The sequence below is a fragment of the Heptranchias perlo genome, chromosome 22 (genome assembly GCF_035084215.1).
Source record: "Heptranchias perlo isolate sHepPer1 chromosome 22, sHepPer1.hap1, whole genome shotgun sequence".
NCBI classification, from domain to species: Eukaryota; Metazoa; Chordata; class Chondrichthyes; order Hexanchiformes; family Hexanchidae; genus Heptranchias; species Heptranchias perlo.
In genome coordinates this window covers 47670429-47693738 of record NC_090346.1, presented here as the reverse complement: position 1 = coordinate 47693738, position 23310 = coordinate 47670429, and the positions used below count along the sequence as shown (strand labels likewise).

At 43.5% G+C, this 23310-nt stretch overlaps 2 protein-coding genes across 4 annotated transcripts in view; both read right to left on the bottom strand.

Annotated features, from left to right (window-relative positions):
- ccz1 (CCZ1 homolog, vacuolar protein trafficking and biogenesis associated) overlaps nucleotides 1–7790 on the bottom strand; it is a 43772-nt gene extending 35982 nt beyond the window's left edge. Inside the window, exon 1 of one of the 2 annotated variants that reach the window (XM_068003498.1) lies at nucleotides 7686–7790. The gene's annotated coding sequence lies outside the window, so the exon portion shown is untranslated. The remainder of the gene's footprint in view (nucleotides 1–7685) is intronic. The other variant, XM_068003497.1, reaches the window with a different exon arrangement.
- A 7447-nt stretch (nucleotides 7791–15237) lies between these two features.
- Nucleotides 15238–20901, bottom strand: LOC137340756 (parvalbumin, thymic CPV3-like). 2 transcript variants are annotated; one of them, XM_068003501.1, is made up of 5 exons: nucleotides 20735–20901; nucleotides 18445–18515; nucleotides 18206–18338; nucleotides 15808–15917; nucleotides 15238–15512 (listed from the first exon to the last, which is right to left on the bottom strand). In XM_068003501.1, exons 2-5 carry the CDS (start codon nucleotides 18503–18505, stop codon nucleotides 15487–15489), a joined length of 330 nt encoding a protein of 109 aa, XP_067859602.1. In that variant the 5' UTR covers nucleotides 18506–18515; nucleotides 20735–20901; the 3' UTR covers nucleotides 15238–15486. The 2 variants fall into 2 exon arrangements, with proteins under 2 accessions (XP_067859602.1, XP_067859601.1); XM_068003500.1 differs by having other exon boundaries at nucleotides 18445–18512.
- Between the last annotated feature and the right edge of the window lie 2409 nt (nucleotides 20902–23310).

Genomic DNA, 23310 nt, shown 5'->3' with positions numbered 1-23310 from the left:
ATGTGACCAGGAAGTTCAACCCTTGGATTGTGTTAAGTTTGGTGATCTAAGCAGGCACTACAATTGGCCTTGGTATCCGCAGGCTTAAGGAGAGGAAAGGTCAGTCTGATTGCAATTCAATGACTCTTGCTGGAGAATTTGATCATTGATATCATTAATCTCCAGTGATACCAGCCACAAGCTTTCGATGAAGACGATTGACCCTCTTGTGGCTGAGAAGGTTGCTAAGTTTCAACGAGACTTTTGCTACATGACCTTGGATTTCAGGTGACTTGTCTGTAGACATGCGATTTGAACAACTTAGCTTATCCAGAGGTTTGACACATGGACTCTACCCCTTCACAAGAGAAGGGGTGGGCATTTAGTCCTGATATTGAAAACCGATTCGGGTTATCTTTCTCCAGTCCTTGGTAGTTTGGAGATAATATTGAATTTGTACTTCTGACAGGCTGATTACTGGATCTTCTCAAACCTGGACCTGGCATCGAGACAAAAGCAGAATCCTGCAGGTGCTGGAAATCTGCAATAAAAACAGAAAATGCTGGAAACACAGCAGGTCAGGCAGCATCTGTGGAGAGAGAAACATTTCAGACTGATGAAAGGTCATCGACCTGAATCGTTAACCCCGGCATTGAGATGTACATGGTTTGACCTTCCCCATTTACCAAAGCATTCTTTGGTTATTTGGCTGATGCTAAGTCATGTCTGTCACCAAAACACAGCTCAGAGTGTTTAGCTGTTTGGATAGTGTCCGACCTTCTCAGTCTGAGCTCACTTGATGCCTGAGTCTTTAGACTGAAAGTAGGGATGTCAGTCTGAGGTAGCAACTTGATGCTTGAGGCCATTTTCCTAGGCTCGTCAACACCTTCAAACCCCTGTTGCTTGGTATTTCTTTCACGTTATCAGTGAAAGGACATTGGATGAAGACCAGGGAGAGGGGAGAGGTGAGAGGTGCCAAATTGCTGCTGTTTACAGGTGATTATTGTAAACAATTTTACAACACCAAGTTATAGTCCAGCAATTTTATTTTAAATTCACAAGCTTTCGGAGGCTACCTCCTTCCTCAGGTGAACGATTGCTGGACTATAACTTGGTGTTTTAAAATTGTTTACAATTGTCAACCCCAGTCCATCACCGGCATCTCCACATCATGACTACAGGTGATTAAACAGGGAACCAAATTTTAGTCTCAAATTTCATGTTGCTGGGATTTGTGCAAATAATCATCACAGAATGCACACCCTACTGGCAACATCTAGCACGCTTGTACTTTTCGAGTGCAGATTTTTATTTTTACCAAGAGTGAGTTTACAGACAGATCGAACTTGTATTTATATCATGTCTTTCACGACCTCAGGATGTCCCAAAGCACTTTACAACCAATGAAATACTTTTGAAGTGTTGTCACTGTTGTAATGTAGGAAACGTGGCAGCCAATTTACACACAGCAAGATCCCACAAACAGCAAATAGGTAAACGACCAATTAATCTGAATTTGGTAGTGTTGTTTGAGACACACCGGGAAGAACTCCCCTGCTCTTCTTCGAAATAGTAGCTGTGGGATCTTTTATGTCCACTTGAGAGGGCAGACGGGGCCTCGGTTTAACGTCTCATCCAAAAGGTGGCACCTTTGACAGTGCAGCACTCCCTCAATAATGAGTGTACAGGCAACAGCAGAAGCAGTATTCCAATTGTTTATTTGGGAAACATTCCACAGGAATTCAGGAAACTTGAAACATCAATTTGCATTTATAAAATGTGCCTTTAATGTAGTAAAACATCCCACGGCGTTTCACAGGAGGGTTATCCAACAAAATTTGACACAAGCTACATAAGGAGATATTAGGACAGGTGACGAAAAGCTTGGTCAGAGGGATAGATTTTAAGGAGAGTCTTAAGGGAGGAGAGAGAGGTAGAGAGGCAGAGAGGTTTGGGGAGGGAATTCCAGAGTTTAGGGGTCTGGGCAGCTGAAGGCACGGCCGCCAATGGTGGAGCGAAGGAAATGGGGGAGTGCGCAAGAGGCCAGAACTGGAGGAGCGCAGAGATCTCGGAGGGTTGTCGGGCTGGAGGAGGTTACAGAGATAGGGAGGGGGGCGAGGCCATGGAGGGATTTGAAAACATGGATGAGAATTTTAAAATCTCATAAACTTTCCCGGTTTATGGTTTTCAGATGTAATAGGCTAAATATGAAGTGTTGTCCACGCTTTCCCCTGAAACACCTCTCCGCAATAATAATATTTAACAAATGTTGCATGGAAAAGGCAACAATTTGACTTAACCAGCCAACCACACAAATATTCTGCACCCTTCTCTGTTTTTTGCAACGCTCAACGAGGGACAGTACAGGAAAGTCAACTTGGCTGCGATTAAATGTCAGGAAAACATTCTGTAGTTTTCAAAGGTGCAAAGGAAACGTGGCGAACAAAATGTAACCGTCAAGAGAATGTGCAGATTTCCACCTGTTCCCCGCAGTTTCCCCTTTCACAAGAACACGGAATCATTTCGTCCACTGGTTCTCACTCTCGAATTCGGGATTGTATCGTATTATTATTTTGTAATTAATCATTAAACAAAGCGAGACCCACAGATCAGCAACTCCTGCAGTGAAACAATATCGCCCGCATAAACTTTTAAAGCCGACAAAGCAGGCGAGAAACCGGTATTGTGGTTACAGTTCCTCCCATCGCACTAATTGTTTGCAAGGCAACACCGTGCGTTTGGCTCAATGTTACTAGAGAGCCCGGAATCAGATGTACCTCGGAGTGAAATCTGACTCGCAGGGTCACTGGTCCATCTAAAAGGGTCACTGGTCCATCTAAAAGGTTTTTTTATCCTGCAAAATTTTTCATGGCACTTGTGTCCAGTGGAAAAATCCCGAATTTGGCCACAAATAAATAAATGTTATTTTATGGTGTTCCCAGTTTTCTGTACGCAGGAATTCCAAGTGCTATCCAATGTCTATGTCTTTCAACTCTCCAACGCAGACTTAACTAAGAATCCTGAGGCTCTGGGTGTGACAGCTGGCTGGAAACGAAGTGCAGTTCAAAGCCAGAATGATGCATGCGAGCTGGGAGCAGATGCACCGAGCTCGGAGATGCATTTTTTTTTTGTTGTTGAAGTTTGCAAGGAATTCTCCATTGCCTTTGACTTTGCTGCCTTCAGGAGAGGGGAGAAAAAGCAAAGGGAAAGCTGGAGGAGAAATTCTAAAAAAAAATTAGGAAGTCTGCATTTTTGATTGCAAAAATTTCAGCTAGCTCCAAAATAGTGTGAACTTTATTTTAATTCAAAGTTAATTTTAAATGATTTATTGCTATTGAAATTAATGGAGGGAGATATTATAATGCACAAAGTCCCGTTCACCCATCACCCCCTGAGCCCGCTGACCTACACTGGCTCCCTGTCCAGCAACGCCTCCATTTAAAAATTCTCATCCATGTTTTCAAATCCCTCCATGGCCTCACCCCCTCCCTCTCTCTATAACCTCCTCCAGCCCTACAACCCCCCCGAGATCTCTGCGCTCCTCCAATTCTGGCCTCTTGCGAATGGGACTTGGTGCGGGTTGGGGTACGGGCAGCAGGGCTTTGGATGATCTCAAGTTTACGGATGGTGGAAGGTGGGAGGTCTGCCAGGCAAGTATTGGAATAGTTGAGTCTAGAGGTAACAATGGTATGGATGAGGGTTTCAGCAGCAGATGGGCTGAGGTAGGAGCAGAGACTGAGGGAGGATAACTGAGAAAGTAACGAGATACGTCACCAGTGACACAATTTGAAGGACCAGTCAGACATCAGAAAATGATAATGTTTTCTCGTCAGCAGTATTATAGGTTGTGCAGCCAGTGCATGCACTAAGGAGAATGTTTAGAGGACGTTAATGTGCAATAAAGGATCTTAATACAGAAAAATCGTGTTGGAAAAGCATTCTATTAATCATTTTTAACTCTGATGAATTTATGAACTTCCTAGAAAATTGCCCATAGTTGATGGCAATTTATATTTTCAAATAATAACCCATCCCTTTGAGTTAATTATCCTTATCAACATAGTTAGGCGGTAAGCTAGAGTACAGAGCAGGTTTTATGCAACTATCTATAAAGAATCTTGGGATGAAGAATGATAGAAATGGTCTGTTGGGTGAGATGCAGGTAACATATATTGCCCTGTACCCAGCACATGTCAGCACTTTCAGGAGAGTGAAAAAGAACCATAGGGAAATACATCAGAGCAGCAATAAGCCATTCAGCCCCTCGAGCCTGTTCTGCCATTCAGTTAGATCATGGTTGGTCTGTACCTCAACTGCATTTACTCGCCATTTACAAAAATTGTTTGTGTATCAAGGGATGGAGAGGTGCTGTCTGATGTAATCTAATTCTATAGAACTGCAGAAGATGAGCTCGAAAAGAGTTGACTAAGGCTAGCTTCAATACTCAAGGGTCTAAAGCACATAGAAGAAACTCAGTCCCACCAAAGAGCACTCACATGGGTGAAGAAGACCATAGTTCCTCTCACAAACAAACACACACACACACATATATATATATATTTCTATTCAAAGTAGTCTTCCAGTATAGCGACAGTAGTTGGAAAGCTCTCTACAGCACACGTGCTGATGTCTTAAAGTCTCTAATTCACAGAGATTCTTGTAAATATTCCTTCGCTACAATTCACCTGATTGTATTACTCACTGCCATGCAGAGGAGCGGTTGCAGCTGCAGTACGAGGCCCTTGACTATGTCTGTAGTGACCGTGCAATCTGAGAACACTAATACGCATTGACATGGTGAGGCTGCGTAATGTTATCCAACTGGGTTGGGTGCAGTCGGAGCAGTAGATGGTCCCGATCACACGAGGACAAAGCCAGCAACCTGCTCCAGGTTACCCTGGGATCTACCCATTCGTGGGCCTCCTGGAGTCATTTTGATGACCTTTCTGGAGATGGGGTTGACAGTATCCAATTCCTCTCTGGTTCAAGTGGTTCCTCCATCCAGGGTACCCCCCCCTACCCCCAACCCCACCCCGACACCCACCACCCCTTTGCACCATCCTTTAGCAAGTCATCCCATTGACTTAAACAGAAATAAAAATGGGGAGAGATGTAAAACAGGCTGCCGACTCGCTATCACCCGGTTTACACTATCGCACAGAGCCAAGAGCTACTACCTCTATGGTTCTATGATTCAGGAAGAGTGGTTCCTATGATTGAATTTTTAAAAACATTTTTAAATTAATATTTGCATCAGGGTCAGTGGTTGGATATAATGATGAAGAAATTTCCCTACAAATGTCCCATTTGAAAATATAGATGGGCCTTTTGCACGGCCATTGTCAAAAGAGGAAAATTGTTGACCAGGCCAAAATCCGTCCCTTTATCTGGTTAAAATCCTATATGATGTGTGTACAAAAATTAAGTGTGGTTTGGCTTGTCAGCACAGAGAAATCAAAGGACAAAAAAAGGACAAAAATGCAATGCACACAAGCAAATTGCAGAAATGCCCTTGGAAACTTGAGGGTATGGAGAGAAATAGTAGTTCTCATTGTATGGGTAGAGTAGGTCATTAAAGACTACTGGATAATTTAAAAACTGTATCCGTGATGGAAAGTGGAAAATTACTCTTGCAAAGAAAGGGCAACGTGAAATGTCACCAGTACCTTCTCAGCTAAGGTAATATTTTCACTCACTTATCAGTTGATCTTAATGTGGAAAAAAAACGTCATGGAAAGTCAAAAATGTCCCATGGCCTTCTCGTATGAGATCTTATCTTCCTCACTTGGCAACTTATCAGGTGGTGATGTACTGATTACTGGAGGATGGCAAATTATTGATTTAATGAGACATGAAATAACTCCTACAACCTTAAAGTTGTCTGTCCGTCCATCAGACTGTTTCAGTTTCACTACTTTATCCAATATACTGGAAGGAAAATATTGGAGCTTAATATATCCATTTTGAAGTACCTGTCAGGTAAGATTGAGCAGGCTGGAGCTCTTTTCTCTAGAAAAGAGAAGACTGAGGGCTGACCTTATAGAGATCTTTAAGATTATGAAAGGTTTTGCTAGAGAGGATGTTTCCACTTGTGGGGGAGACCAGAACCAGGGGCCATAAATATAAGATAGTCACTAGTAAATCCAATAGGGAATTCAGGAGAAACTTCTTTACCCAGAGAGTGGTGAGAATGTGGAACTCGCTACCACAAAGAGTAGTTGAGGCGACTAGCACAGATGCATTTAAGAGGAAGCTAGATAAACACAGGAGGGGGAAAGGGATAGAAGGATATGCAGTAATTCAATGAAATTTCTCTTTTTTTCGACTGTGTTCACTCACTTGAACACTTATAAACATACAAAGAAAGATGGGAAAAGATCATCTGACCGACCTCCCCCAGACATCGTTCAGGCCATGTCCACTATCACTCCACCCCTGTCACACAATGTCCAGGGGCAGGTGAGAAAAACCTTAAACCATTGCATCCACAACAGAAGGGGAAGAATTAAAAAGTCCATAATAGGATTCTCCTGAGATCTCCCCCTTTCCTGCCTCCTGCATGTTTTTGAAACCCTTTCTCCTCTTCTTAGGCTATCCCATTTCATGTCCCAAAGATTCCTCCTCTTCCTTATATCTCCAGATTCTACTCCTTTCATTGAATTCCTCTGTGATCTCATCAACCATATTTCCTCCCACTGACTCAAGACCAGAGGAAATAGTCTTTCCCTATTCTCCCCTTCATAAATGTAAAAAACTCATTTGAATCTCTTCTTAGCCTTCTCTTCTCCAGTGGAAATAGTCTCAGTATCTCGTCCCTTCTCATAACTCACTACTCTTTTAAGTAGTGATATGGGCATCTTTAACATCCACTTGAAAAATAGGCAGAAGGGACTTCCACTGAGCCACAGCTGAGATAAAGCATAAGGTTTCGGAAAAAGCACACTTGCTCCTAGAGTTTGTCTAGTGAGTAGCTTGGGAATGTTCCGAGTTCAATTCCTCGTCTAGCGTTGCGTTGGCTGATCTTGAATTGGAGGGAACAGTAGGAATCCTACAGTTGACCTCGGAGTCCCTGGGAAAGGAGAGTCGGACGGAGCATATAACGGGCGGCCGATCCACTACCGCTGGTCTTCCGTCTGCCGGTGAAAGTTACGATCTACCCTATGTTGTTGCTGCTGCAGCCTCCATTATACGAATTTCGCCAGGATTCATGGTAGCACGTCGAAGATATCTTTACTCTTGTGTGTCAGCTGTGGCTTAGTGGGTCGCACTCCTGCCTCTGAATCGGAAGATTGTGGGTTCATGCCCTACTCCAGGGAATTGAGCACATAATCCAGGCTGACACTTCAGTGCCGTACTGAGGGAGTGCTGCACTTGTCAAAGGTGCCGTCTTTTAGATGAGACGTTAAACCGAGGCCCCATCTGCCCTCTCAGGTGGACGTAAAAGATCCCTTGGCACTATTTCAAAGAACAGAAGGGGAGTTCTCCCAGGTGTCCTGGCCAATATTTACCCCTCAACCAATTCCTAAAAGCAGATTATCTGGTTATTATCACATTGCTGTTTGTGGGACCTTGCTGTGCGCAAATTGGCTGCCGCGTTTCCCTACTTTACAACAGTGACTACACTTCATTGTCTGTGAAGCACTTTGGGAAGTCCTGAGGTCACGAAAAGCATTGTATAAATGCAAAGTTCTTTCTTTCTTTCTTACCTGTGAGTGCTTGCTTCTGACGCTCGCTGCCAGGAGTGGATTACTCAGCATTGATGTCCTCAATCTTGATGAGCATAAAAAGTATATCTTCTAATTTGCTTCCCTCTGGGAGTTGAGGTGTGTCACTTACCGTGTTCTGGCACATTATTTGCAATGCAGTAACACAGTCTCCCGAAGAGATTTGGTGGGATCAATTTTCATCTCAGTTAGGTATGTGTCTGATAGTGAACGCAGTCATGAACAAATGGTCCTGATTTGCATCATATGCAAAAACACTAGTTTGTGATTGTGAAGCAGAAAATATTTAGTGAATTGGTTCGCCTCAAGGTTAATTTGCCACTAATTGGTTCTACCTTCACATGCTTTAAAAAGCCTCATATAAAAAACCCCTTTTGGAAACCTTTTCTGGAAATCCATGTACAGATGTCCGTTGACCTACCTATTAATTTAGTCACTTCCTGAACGAACTCCAGTTGATTTGTGAGGCATGGCCGAATTTTTGCATCCCTAATCACCCTGGCTGCTTCCTCTGGGAATTGTTCCTCTAAAGGTGAACGTTTTGTCCTCGGGGATGTGCGCAGGACATGAAACAGGCTGAAGCATTGGTATAGGAGACACGCCAAACGGTTAATAGGCTTTCTTAAACTTCAAGAGCAAAGCCTCAACAATGTCATCTGAGTCACGAGATGTGTTATGCCCTTGAAGCACAGTCCAGTGAGGCTCGTTTCGTTTTGTTTGCACCGCTCTTTTTCCCCAGCGGTGAGTCTCATGGTGGACAGATCGGTCTTGGTCATCCCTCACAATTATTCCACATGATTTGAGGAGATATTGGGTTGATTTTCACTGCGTTGTATCGTAGATTATTTTGTTGTCCAGGGTCAAACATTTTTAAGACATAACATGAATATTGTGTGAATTTTTTTTTCAAGCGGAAGGACAATGGTGCCTTGGAGCTCTTGAACTCATCCAATTGGCGGCCGAGCCTTCAGCTGTCTAGGCCCTAAGCCCTGGAGTTCCCTCCCTAAACCTCTTTGCCTCTCTACCTCCCTCTCCTCCGGTAAGAAGCTCCTTAAAACCCACCTTTTTGACTACGCTTTGGTCACCTGTCCTAATATCTCCGTATGTGGCTCGGAGTCAAATTTTGTTTGGTTAACCGCTCCTGTGAAGCGCCTTGGAATGTTTTACTACATTAAAGGCGCTATATAAATGCAAGTTGTTGTCGTTGTTGGAGAGAAGTCAGATACAGGGTTTGAAGTTCCATAATAAAATCTCTTAGTTCTTCCTCTGAAGCTCAGTAACTGTTACCTTCAAACCCCTGATCTGTTAAATGACCTTTTCCTCGCCATGGGGTGCATGTCGGGAATTTGGGTGCGTTCCCGAATTGCCGATACGTGTTCCGGTGGGCAAAGCTGTACCCCCTCGAGTATCAATTTGCACCCCGAGCCTTTCGAAACAAACGGCTATCAGCTTGTCGAAATACAAGGTGCGTGGGACAGGAAGGAAGAGAGGAAGAACCTGCATTTGTCAGGCATGGCTCAGTGGTAGCACTCTCGCCTCTGAGTCAGAGGATTGTGGGTTCACAGACCCACTGTTGAGACTTGAGCACAAAATCCAGGCTGACACTTCACTTCAAATATCTCCCTGCTTTCCAAAACTCCTTTCCAACTATAGAGACATCAGTCATGCTGATTGCCATAAACCAGATAGTTACACGTAATTCTGCACCTAAATAAACACCTGTCAATGACGTGTTATAAGATGGAAAATATATATATGTAATATAAAGCATTGTGTAGGATTCACACTTCCTGTCCCCGAACCTTATTTCCTGTTGTCACAATTTTTTGTTCATGTTTTTCTGTTTACATTTACCATCGTATATTGCTGCCTCAACATTTTCCATTCAATTACAAGAAGGATATAGAAGCACTGGAGAAAGTGCAAAAAAGATTTACAAGGATGAGACCAGAACTGAGAGGTTATAACTATCAGGAAAGACTGAACAGGCTGGGGCTGTTTTCTCCAGAAAAGACTGAGAGGTGACCTGATTGAGGTCTTTAAGATTATGAAAGGGTTTGATATGGTAGACGTAGAGAAGATGTTTCCACCTGTGGGGGAGACCAGAACTAGGGGCCATAAATATAAGATAGTCACTAATAAATCCAATAAGGAACTCAGGAGAAACTTCTTTACTCAGAGAGTGGTGAAAATGTGGCACTCGCTACCACATGGAGTGGTTGTGGTGAATAGCATAGATGCCTTTAAGGGGAAGTTAGATAAGTACATGAGGGAGAAAGGAATAGAAGGATGTGTTGATAGGGTGAGATGAAGTAGGGTGGGAGGAGGCTCATGTGGAGCATAAACTCCGGCATAGACCAATTGGACCCAATGGCCTGTTTCTGTGCTGTAAATTCTTTCTAATTCTATGTATGTTGGACTCTTGGAGCAAGCTTCTGAAGTCTCACCCAACTCTGTCGCCATCTTGTATATTAAAAAAAAGCATTTGTCAACTAAATGTGGTCAACACCACAGGCAATTTACTGTCTCTGGAATTCTCTCGCTAAACCTCTCCGCCTCTCTCTCCTCTTTTAAGACCCTCTTTAAAACCCACCTCTTTGACCAAGCTTTTGGTCACCTGTCCTAATATCTCCTTATGTGGCTCGGGGTCAAATTTTGTTTGATAATCACTCTTGTGAAGTGCCTCGGGATGTTTTACAATGTTAAAGATGTTATATAAATGCAAGTTGTTGTGTTGTAGTTTAAAGGAATTTTATGAGCTTCAATCCATAACTAACAGGAGTTTAGTCGATAAAGAATCCCAGGAGCCCGATAGAAAGCATACAAACAGTTACTTGTACTGAAGGATGATTACTCTAATTACTCAAGGCATCCTACTGACATTAGTTGACGTTCAATGGTAGTATACTGACCAAGTTTGAACTCTGAATTTGTTTAATGTTTAGGTGTTTAGCCACCATAAACAGCCACGTGTAATCTCAGGTCCCACTGAGAAGCAGATCTAGGTAAGACAGAGCCCCTGAACGGCAATGATTAATATAAAGGGCAATTGATTAACATGGCCAGGCTTTGGGGAACACTGAATTGGAATCAAGCAGACTTAAATCCCTCAAACTGTTTTTCACATGTCCTTAAATTGACCTGCTGAAAGCTGCCAGTGGAAAGAGTCAATGACAGTTCAGCAAATATGGATGGAAAATTAATCAATTTTGTCAAAAAAAACTGACTTATATCTACTCGACCGTGACCCTTTATCATAAGGGATATCAGTGGAAACTCTCAGGTATTTACCATAAAAGGAAAAGCTGTGAATGGTGAAACACCTCACCTTCAAGTGTCCACCTTGGTTGTCTCTCCCCCCTCCTCCATCCAATATTCCTGCCAGTTTCTATCATTTAAATTCTACTCTTCTCCCTTCCATTGCATAGAATTTACAGCACAGAAACAGGCCATTCGGCCCAACAGGTCTATGCCGGCATTTATGCTCCACGCGAGCCTCCTCCCTCCCTACTTCATCTCACCCTATCAGCGTATCCTTCTATTCCTTTCTCCCTCATGTGTTTATCCAGCTCCCCCTTAAATGCATCTCTGCTATTCGCCTCAACTACTCCTCGTGGTAGCGAGTTCCACATTCTAACCACTCTCTGGGTAAATAAATTTCTCCTGAATTCCCTATTGGATTTATTAGTGAATATCTTATATTTACGGCCTCTGGTTTTGGCCTCCCCCACAAGTGGAAACCTTATCAAGTCTACCTTATCAAATGCCTTCAGAATTGTAAAGACCTCAATCAGGTCACCCCTCAGCTTTCTCCTTTCTAGAGAAAAGAGCCCCAGCCTGATGCAAGACTTTTAATTACATAGATGGACAGGGTCATTTGTACGGAGGAGAAAATCACTTCCCATAGCAAAATGCAAGTTTTTATAATAGTATGGCTAAAATAAAATAAATACAATAAATGTATATTTTTCCAGTTTTATTCCTTCACCCCTCTCCCCCTCAACAACAACAACCTGAATTTATATAGCGCCTTAAAACATCCAAAGGCGCTTCACAGTAATGTTATCAAACAAAATTTGACACCGAGCCACATGAGGAGAAATTACAACAGGTGACAGAGGTAGGTTTTTAGGAGTGTCTTAAAGGAGGAGAGAGAGGTGGACACTGGTGTGCAATTCCATGGGCACCAGTAGCCTCCCAGTACCCCCATCCAAATGGCCACTTCACGGGTGAACTGGATAGCGAGTGTTAGAAGATTACTCAACTTTGTGGGACAGCAGAGCTGATCCCGACCCTCCCTGGCGTCCGTGCACCTGCACCTTCCAACAAAGGGGTCACTGGATAGTGATCAGGACTGGTAACCTTGATTGTTTTTCCCCTCTCTAGCCATGCGGGATGAAGACCAATTCCATTTTACATTGGACCCCACCCCCCCTACACAGCAACAGGCTGAGGAGACTTTCATCTATCAATCTGGGCTGGAATTAAACCCAATTCCTGAAAGTATTCATTTCTTCTTGTGCATTCAACATTATGATTTGGTGCCATGCATGCGACTGCCCCATAATAGAATGCATCACTGACCATCAGTATGGACTGAGATAGTTTGGGAAGTCCTCACTTTGTCTGAGAGAAAGACAAGGAAAAGCTGATTATTTGACAGGGAATTGTTCTTTCTGCTTGACAACAACTTTGCCTTGCTCTGTTTTAACGTTAGTACTGTGGTGATTGCTCTGATGAACTTTGCTTTCTTGTTCCTCCTAAGCTCTCAGTGCATCGTTCTATTTACTGTTCCTATCCCCCCCGCCCCACCCCCGAACCTCGTGGTTTGAAATCCATTCAATCTACTGGCTTTTAAAGCCCAAGTTTGATATCATCGACTCACCACTTCACGGTGCAGCTTGTTTTCTATCCTCCTGTTTTCAACCTGGGTTACGCCTTGTGTTATGGGACGTGGCCTTCACCCAGTATTTATTTTCAATTCAAAAATTGTGGCTCGACACCAACTTGTTGAACGGCCCTAAGAGCAAAAAGGTGCCGCAGGTAGTGCCAAAGTCTGCAGGCTTCACCAGATCACCTGACCTGCCAGGCCCCTTGACCTCACACAATAAATACGCCATCTCACTTTAGTGGAATCAGAATGACAACTACTTTACATTGCATTATTTATGTACAGTACCCATCAAACTATTGAACTATTACTTAATAACAGTATATTATACAAATTAGCAGCAAAGAGGGTAAACAGGTTAGCAGTTTAGCTGAATTCTGGTTTCTAGACTCCACGAGTAGGAGGAGCAAGCTGATGTACTGAGTGTCGGGGAGGGGGGCTCGATCAGCACATACCATTCATCATAAGGGCTACTGATAGGTGGGTAACATGTCAGTAACTGGCATTTTTCCCACACTTTTTTACTGGTATAAAACACCTCCTCTTTGTGGCGTGAGTTAAGGGTTCCCTAAACAAGCATTGAGTTTGCTGCTGAGTTTCTTTTCTAGAAGATTAATATCAAAGTTACAATATTTGTGAATTTCCCCCATTGGGCTCACTGGTCAAAGTTCCCCCTCCCTCCAGTGTGGAACTCAACCATATGGACCAAGAAGATACAAGAAGCGTCAACCACTTGTCCCTCCAGCAATCAAACCTTCTGGTCCGTGCCACTCAATTTCTGTGTATCCTCCTTTTCCATCCTGATGGTTCAATTTCTGGATGTCCTTAAAAGGAAGTTGAGCTGATTGGCAAACTTATCTCCGCTTTCCCCACGAATTGCGCAATAGTGGAAAATCAATAAATTATTAACCAGATTCTGAGTGTTGGCAACACCCCAGGTTAGAGGCGAGAGATTAGAGAAGGATCACTTATGACGCACGTTTTTTTTTCCTCTTGTATCCTGGTCTGGAATATGAGAGAGGTGCTAGAGGAGCCTCCCGGATATGAGAACAGTATTCAAGTCTTGAATGGACTTGGGTGTTATTGAGATTTAATAGTTGCTGAAGGGGAAAGATGTGTTTGGCACCAAAGAGTAAAGCAAGTTTCCTGAAGGCAGCTTTAGCAACGGAGAAGACGTGTGAGTTCCAATGGGGGCCAAAGGAAATTGAGGTCGAGAATGCCAATAGTTGAGGACATGTGTGCACCAGTGATGTGATTACTGTATTTAAAGAGCAGATATGAAGTACGTTTATTATTCCTTCCTTTTCAAATAGTTTAAAGACTGGTTTTACAGTTTACAGTACTCATTTATTGAACAGGATTTTACAGTGGCCAGACTCTACCAGATAAACAAATAGATTAAATATTTACAATGCAGCCTGGATTAAAAAAATTAATTATAAATTATTCACACTTTTAAAGCTGCATTCTCAATTTGCATCATAAAAAACAGATTTTGATTCAGGTTCTTTTAACCTTCTCACAGCATGATAATCAGACTCTTAAATGGAGATAGATAATTACCTGATGCTATTTTAATTTGATTTTTGAATCTAGTATGTAAATGCTACATTCTGTGTGTGACACATTCAGTCATGGACAACAATTCACCAATACATTCAAGCCGAGTAATATTCTGGGACATAAACAGGAAATCATGGTACAACAGCCCTAACAGCACTGTGGGAGAACCTTCACCACACGGACTGCAGCGGTTCAAGGCGGCGGCTCACCACCACCTTCTCAAGGGAAATTAGGGATGGGTAATAAATGCTGATCTTGCCAGCGATGCCCACATCCCACGAATGAATAAAAAATAATATGTTAGGTGACACATTGTGCCCCATCTCTCTGTTCAGGTGAATGTAAAAGATCCCAAGGCCACTATTTGAAGAATAGCAGAGTTCTCTCAATGTCCTGGGCCAACATTCTTCCCTCAACCAACACCGCCAAATGTAGATTATCTAGTCATTCACCTCATTTGCTGTTTGTCGTGCCTTGTTATGAGGAATTGGTTGTCCCCTTCGCATAACAACAGCTCCCGCACTTTAAAAGTAATCCACTTTTGGATTGGCCACAAAGCTCTTTGTGACCTCCTTGGGATGTGTAAGGTGCTTTATAAATGCAAGGTCTTTCTTTGTTTAGTGGATCTTGGTGACGATAAACTTCAAAAACAGTTATATTAAAATATAATAGAAGCCTCAATAACGTGGGACTGGGAAATACAGCAAGATAAACACCCAAAGGATGGGTGAATTTTTCAGAGCGATATTGGAGTAAGAACAGTTAAAGTGTTACATGGACTAAGATTGCAGATTACAGTGTTGGTCCAAACCTCAAAAAGTTATTGATATAAGTCAATATCAATTATGCCAGTTTTCCCCGTCCTTTTGTTGCGAAGGATTCAGTTCTCACCGCATAAATCTTGTCTCCTGAAGAGATATTAAATACCAAACAAAAGGAGCATTACAGCAGATTTCACAGCCTGCAGCTTTCGAGCATCAGCATAACTTTACCCACATCAGCGCTGAACCAGCAAAATTCTGCTTAATTCCATAAACATCTGAACAATTTTAGTTGAAACAGACACACACAAGAAAAGGCTTTTGGATACAAGGCAAGTTTTTTTTTAATTGTTTTCAATCTTCCAAAGACATGACCTTTACAGAGCAGGTTAACCACACGTTACATAAACACCGGGCTACATCCAAATGTCTGAAGTGTTTCTACAATCCCTTCGGTACAACAGAAAGATGTCGTTCATGCTGCAATCACACTGTACAAACACTAGCCTTGTTTTTAATGTACCCTTGCAGTAAAATGCAGATGGAGGTAGCGCTGTCCTGGGAGAATCTATGCAAGTACCAGGTCAACAAATTCTGTAAATAAATAAGATCGGCGTTAAATGTTGAGACTTTTCTGGTTCTTAAATTCAGTGGAGTGCACCAGTTTTTATAAATACATGCATTGCAATAGCACAAACAAATATAAAGCAAAAAGGATTTATATGGCATGAATGAAGCACTCAATACCAGAAACAAAATGATCATAAACGATTCTTGACTTTCAATGTTCAGAATTAAAATCCCATCTATATTGTGGGCAACAGCTCTTCTTCAGAAGAGTTCAATCACGTTTTAAAAGATATAGTTCTGCAAAGATTCATCGACATACCATCCATACCAAGTCTCCCATCGTCATCTTTATCTCCCCCAGCAATGAATGACTTGGTCTCATTATCACTCAGGACTCTGGCCCCAGCAGAGAACCTTTGCAGGAAGTACCTGGAAGAGCAAAGCCAGTTAAAGAGCGAATCCATTGTTTTCTTCAAATGAGGATCATTGGCCATTTTGAAATATAACCTGCTCGCCACCACATCCCCACCTCCCCCTCAATGCATCCCACCCCACCCAACATCTCTCAGTACATTAGAAATTGTTTTCAGGTAACAATGATGTCTGGTCTTATTTACCAATTCAATGAAAGAATGATCTTTCCCTCGACAGTTGGTACAAATCCCCGTTAAAGAAGATGTTTGTATTGGATTAGAGAAGACACCACATATTGTGTTATTTCATTTGACATTTTTTAATCATAAAACTATTTTTAAAAAATCTATAATAACTTAAAGGAATGATCAAAACATTCAATATTCCATCTGGTCACAAAGCAGAAGCAAAAGTTTTTTTTTATTCATTCCTGGGATGTGGGCATTGTTGGCAGGGCCAGCGTTTATTGCCCATCCCTAATTGCCCTTGAGAAGGTGGTGGTGAGCTTCCTTCTTGAACAATTGAGTGGCTTGCTAGGCCATTTCAGAGGGTGATTAAGAATCAACCACATTGCTGTGGATCTGGAGTCACATATAGGGTGAGACCGGGTAAGGATGGCAGGTTTCCTTCCCTAAAGGGCATTAGTGAACCAGATGGGTTTTTACAACAATCCAGTAGTTTCATGGCCACCATTACTGATACTAGTTTTTTTATTCCAGATTTTTTATTTAATTAATTGAATTTAAATTCCCCAGCTGCTGTGGATTTGAACTCATGACTCTGGAATAGTAGTCCAGGTCTCTGGATTACTAGTCCAGTAACATAACCACTATGTTACCAAAACCTTACCATACACTAGAACTAGCCTATACTGACACATGGTGAAGAATTCTTTACCCAGAGAATGGTTAGAATGCGGAACTCGCTACCACATGGAGTAGTTGAGGTGAATAGCATAGATGCATTTAAGGGGAAGCTAAATAAACACATGAGGAAGAAAGGAATCGAAGGATTTGCTGATAGGGTGAGATGAAGTAGGGAGGGAGGAGGCTCGTGTGGAGCATAAACACTGGCATGGACCTGTTGGGCCGAATGGCCTGTTTCTGTGCTTCTATGTATGTAATTCAGACACCCAATGATAGTCAAATGATTTGCTTTTCCCGTTAATTGGATACAAGAGGTATCTCTGATTCAGTACACGCAAAAGGTGTGGCACCAGGTCACGCAGATGAGGAAGATCCCAGGTCATTGCTGAGTTAGAAGATCTCTGCCAAGGTGGCAGTGATAGTTGTCTAATTGATTTCAGTCTCCCCAAGCCAGGGAACGGGGGACATAAACGAATTAGCTAAGCAGTGATGCTGTCCCATCAGCCATGCTGGAATGGTGTTGGGTGAAGGGAGGATTGGGGGTGGGTGGGTGGGTGGGTGGGGGGGGTATCTTGCCTGCTGGTGTGTTTGTTGCCTGCCCCCATCTCCCATTCGAATACCCTGCCCACATTCATGGTCGGGGCTGGCGCATGACGAATGACCATTTTGGACCAGGTACAGAGAGAGGGCTTGCTGCCACCTGTGGAATTATATTCCAGTACGAGCCACTTCCTTGAGAAGAAAGCTGTGTGAGCTGTGGAGTGTTGGTCTTCACAATGTTTCCTTTACAAAAACGCTGAGGAGCCATTTGCTTACGAGTTATTGAAACAGGCTAATCCATTAAAACAATGTAGGAAAGAGAGTACTGCAATAACAGGAAGGAACTTGCATTTCTGTAGCGCCTTTCACAACCTCAGGACGTCCCAAAGCGCTTTACAGCCAATGAAGTACTTTTGAAGTGTAGTCACTGTTGTAATGTAGGAAACACGGCAGCCAATTTTGTGCACAGCAAGATCCCACAAATAGCAATGAGATAATAACCAGATAATCTGTTTTTAGTGGTGTTGGTTCAGGGATAAATATTGGACCGGACACCAGGGAGAACTCCCTCTGCTCTTCTTTGAATAGTGTCGTGGGATGTTTTACGTCCACCCGAGAGGGCAAACAGGGCCTTGGTTTAACACCTCATCTGAAAGATGGCACCTCCGACAGATGCAGTACTCCCTCAGTACTGCACTGGGAGTATCATCCTGGATTATGTGATCAAGTCTCTAGAGTGGGACCTGAACTCACAATCTTCTATCTCAGAGTTAAGAGTGCGACCAATTGAGCCACGGCTGACACTATTGAACAAGAAATTATACATGATTATTCCCCTGTGAATTAAAATCCGATACACAGTAGTAAAAAAAGAGCCCAAGGCAGTTGGTGCCTTACTTTAACTCTTCCTCTTCGATGAAACCACTGTCATCATCATCGATGGCTCGGAAAACTTTCCTGATTTCTTCGGCGGTTTTTTTAGACAGACCACAAGTCAGAAAGAATTTCTTGCAGTTGAAGGAGTTGTTGGCTGTGAAACAAGACAGGAAATGTGTGTATCAAAGCCCTGTCCTCCCGCCTCTGATCAACAGCAAAAATTGATGCAGCTATACAAGAAGGAGCATGGCATACATTACCTTGGCATTCATTTAATGCAGTGGAAATGTCAGCAGGAGACAGAACATCAGTGATTTCCATTGTGAAACTGCTGAGAAATGAAATACAATAAGGATCGAAGATATTCTCACTGCATGTTGGCTTTCTCTCTCTCTCACAAACACATTCACTCTCCCTCTCACACTCTCACACACACATTCTCTCTCACACTCTCCCTCTCACACACTCTCCCTCACTCTCAGACATACACTTTCTCTCACACTCTCTCTATCTCTCACTCTCACTCATTCTCTCTCACACACCCAACCTCTCTTTTACTCTCTCTCACTCTCAGGCACACTCTCCCTCTCACACTCTCCCTCACTCTCAGACACAGACTCCCTCTCACACTCTCAGACACACACTCTCTCACACACTCTCCCTCACTCTCAGGCACACTCTCCTTCTCACACTCTCCCTCACTCTCAGACACACTCTCCCTCTCACACTCTCCCTCACTCTCAGACACAGACTCCCTCTCACACTCTCAGACACACACTCTCTCACACACTCTCCCTCACTCTCAGGCACACTCTCCCTCTCACACTCTCCCTCACTCTCAGACACAGACTCCCTCTCACACTCTCAGACACACACTCTCTCACACACTCTCCCTCACTCTCAGGCACACTCTCCCTCTCACACTCTCCCTCACTCTCAGGCACACTCTCCCTCTCACACTCTCCCTCACTCTCAGACACAGACTCCCTCTCACACTCTCAGACACACACTCTCTCACACACTCTCCCTCACTCTCAGGCACACTCTCCTTCTCACACTCTCCCTCACTCTCAGACACACTCTCCCTCTCACACTCTCCCTCACTCTCAGACACAGACTCCCTCTCACACTCTCAGACACACACTCTCTCACACACTCTCCCTCACTCTCAGGCACACTCTTCCTCTCACACTCTCCCTCACTCTCAGACACAGACTCCCTCTCACACTCTCTGACACACACTCTCTCACACACTCTCCCTCACTCTCAGGCACACTCTCCCTCTCACACTCTCCCTCACTCTCAGACACACTCTCCCTCTCACACTCTCCCTCACTCTCAGACACACTCTCCCTCTCACACTCTCACTCACTCTCAGACATACACTCTCTCTCACACTCTCCCTCACTCTCAGACATACACTCTCTCACACACTCTCCCTCACTCTCAGGCACACTCTCCCTCTCACACTCTCCCTCACTCTCAGACATACACTCTCTCACACACTCTCCCTCACTCTCAGGCACACTCTCCCTCTCACACTCTCCCTCACTCTCCTTCTCACACTCTCCCTCACTCTCAGACACACTCTCCCTCTCACACTCTCAGACACACACTCTCTCACACACTCTCCCTCACTCTCAGGCACACTCTCCCTCTCACACTCTCCCTCACTCTCAGACACACACTCTCTCACACACTCTCCCTCTCACTCTCTCACACTCTCACTCTCCCACACTCTCAACCTCTCTTTTACTCTCTCCCATACACACACAGCGTCAAAAGACCTTAACTCCAAACATTAATATCATTAATATTATGTAGATGTTTGAAATTATTGTTATCCGACGCACACACGCATGTAATTAATCTTCTAAACGCTCATATTTTATACATCGATCTCAGATGAGCCTGCAGTATTTCTAAAGTAAAGTAAATGCTGTCTTGAGTTAATCATAGAATCTTACAGCACAGAAGGAGGTTACTCGGCCCATCGTGCCTGTACCAGCTCTTTAAAAGAGCAATCTGATCACTCCCACTCCCCTGCTCTTTCCCCATAGCCCTGCAATTTTTGTTTTCCTTTTCAAGTATTTACCCATACCATATCTCAATTTTTCAACTTAATTTGAAAGCCATTGCCCCAGATTGCATCGCTGGTCCCGGGGTCTCATCTTAAAGAAGGTTGGTTTAGGGAACACACACATATAAAACCGGGAGAACTTTATCCTGGGTGCTCACAAGATTCGTTATGTGGAGAATGTTGACCGAGTCTCCAGTTCACCAACCGCACTAGGATCTGACCTGTGATCCAGTCCTCACATTCAATGTAAATACACCGAGGGGTCGTAACATTATCTCTGCCTCCCTCGCTGTGTCTCTCCTAAAGCGTAAGTACACGTCTCATTGTTAGTGCGCCGCCAAAACTACTCGATGGTTTCACTATGAAACTCAAATCGCCTCCAATTTCTCTTTCAAATGAACCCGCATTGGCTTTGAGAGTCGACCCTATTCTGTACATTTAGAACAGCGAACCCACCCAACAAGACTCACCTTTAAGGTATCTCTGGGCCTCACACCAGATGGGAGCGAAGTACCTTCTCTGCCTGTGCCCCACTGGCAGACCTGGTTTATATGCAGTCCATTAAGGTGACTCTTTACTGTACTTGGGTTGCGTCGCATGGATCAAATACACGAGTCCCACCTGCTATTGAATTTCTTACCCAGCTAATGAACTCGTTCTATTTATATCCCGCGGCACACCTGATCCAGCTCCTTACAAAGACACTTCACTCGGATCTGAAATGTTAGATTTTTGTGTGTGGTGGATGGGACGCGCGAGATTTTAAGGAGAATATTTCTCAATATAGCACAGACCTTACGGTGGCATCGACATTTCCAGCATTTATTAGTAACTTTAATTCACTCCAGGTCATCCAACCCGCCTCACCTGTAATTTACCTCCCCCTCTTCCTTCAGATAATCCAACACTTTGCCGGTATGTTTACTGGGGAATTATCTTGGCTAAACGCGAGGGCGATGTTTGATAAATTAATACCAAACGATTGACTGCCGAGTAAGAATTTCCATCTCTCAGAATAGGGTCACAGCAGGTATTAGGTGTGGAACCTGTTTATTTGTGACCGGGTAATAGGGAACTGTTGTGGGAGTACGGGTGGAGTCAAAAATTCTATCAGACTTGATTAAACAAGGATGCCCCTAATGTATAAAAGCACTATGTTGCTGCCCGGTCTCCCCTGACTTACTCTGAATAGGGGAACTGAGGCTTCGGGCCAGGATAACTGATCCTGATTCAAATTCATCCCAGGGAAAGGTGACACAATCATGAATATAGTGTGCAAAAAAAAAATAACCTGACAGGTCCTCTTCAATAATGATGTAACTAACCGTCAGAACATGCTCCCGTGGGAGACGGTGGAAGCAATTAGTGTTAATTCATTCAAATGCAAATATAGATAGATTTCTTTCAGAGAATAATATTTTGGAGATAAAATATATGAGTGATTTGGATCATGACGAGTTGAGTGTAACACTGCTTGGGAGGAACAGGTGACTTTGGACTCATGGTTCCCAAAGTTCTCCATCACTGGGGGTTTTCCTCACCTCATGTCTGGGTCTGTTGTAGACTCATTGGTAGAGATTAATTGCCATGATTAGTCAACACCTCCATTATGGTATCCTGCGACTACCAGGGTGGTAGAAGGCGAACTAGATGGACCTCGGTCTTTTGTCATCTAATGTAAGGAATCTTACAACACCAGACTCGCCTGACGAAGGAGGAAGCCTCCGAAAGCTTGTGATTTTCAAATAAAACTGTTGGACTATAACCTGGTGTTGTAAGATTCCTTACATTTGTCCACCCCAGTCCATCACCGGCATCTCCACATTTTGTCATCTAGTAATTCCTATGTCCCCGTGTTTAACTCGAAGCCACTGGCATGTTCTTGCACTGATCTGTAACCAAGGACTCTGCCATTTCCATATTGTAACAACCCCTCCATGCGGACAGCGCCTGGTCCCTTCCAATTGCTTCCTTGATCAAATCTAAAAATGGGTTTAATTAGGAGCGGTCGGTTGTCCGCTCGGGCAAAATAGATCTTCCCTCTTGAAAACGTTGTTGGACTCGGGGATGTTGTGTCCTCGTATTTTGTGTCGTGTTCCCTGCTGTTAATTGTGTGTGAGTGTGTGTTTTCTATACGATCACTTCTACACTATAAGCTTACTTGCTGGAGTTTAGTGACTGTTTTTATGTAGGTAAAATGCAGCAGCTGTATTCCTCTTCCCGCATCGCCCTCAGAGGGCAGTGGGGTCGATGGCCGATTCATCTGGTTACCCTTGTCGCTGATTTTTTGCGCAGTCGCCAATCAAAAATCACGAATTATGTTAAAAACCGAGCGGAAAGAAATGAAACTATAAAGGAAATCAAAGAGTGGAGCGGGGCGTGAAATACAGGGGAGTCGGAGTGCAGACACGGAATAACATAGAAAGAGACACGAGATAGTCACACTGGCAATACTGCGGAGTAACACCCAACACTCGCTGAGGGAATATCGATTCTCAATAATTCTCATAGTCATCTTAATTATATTTCCCCGGTGACCAAATAGGTTCAAATGCAGGAATTAATCTCTATCAGTGTTTTGAGTCATTACTATCGGGGCTTTGAAATTAACAATTTAAAACTCTTAAAAGGGGCAAATAACAAAATAACTTGTTGGGATTGGGGAGAAGTAACTGTGGCCAGAAAGATCAGTCTGGAATTACTTCTATAAGTATAAAGTGTGGGGTTTTTTTTGCATTTGTGGAAAAGCTGTAATTCGAGTGTAACTCGTTTGTTATTCACTGATTCGGAGCCAGGTTTACCAAATCCAGCTCCATCACCAGCCAATCCCGCAGTGCACCAAGTCAAACATCTGCAGCCGCATTTCTGCTTACAGAATGAGCTGAATATGTGGGTGTATGAGTGTATATAGGTGTGTGTGAGTGTGTGTGGGTGTGAGAGTGTATATAGGTGTGTGTGTGAGAGTGAGTGTGTGTGGGTGTGGGTGTGAGAGTGAGAGTGAGTGTGTGTTGGTGTGGGTGTGAGAGTGAGAGTGAGTGTGTGTTGG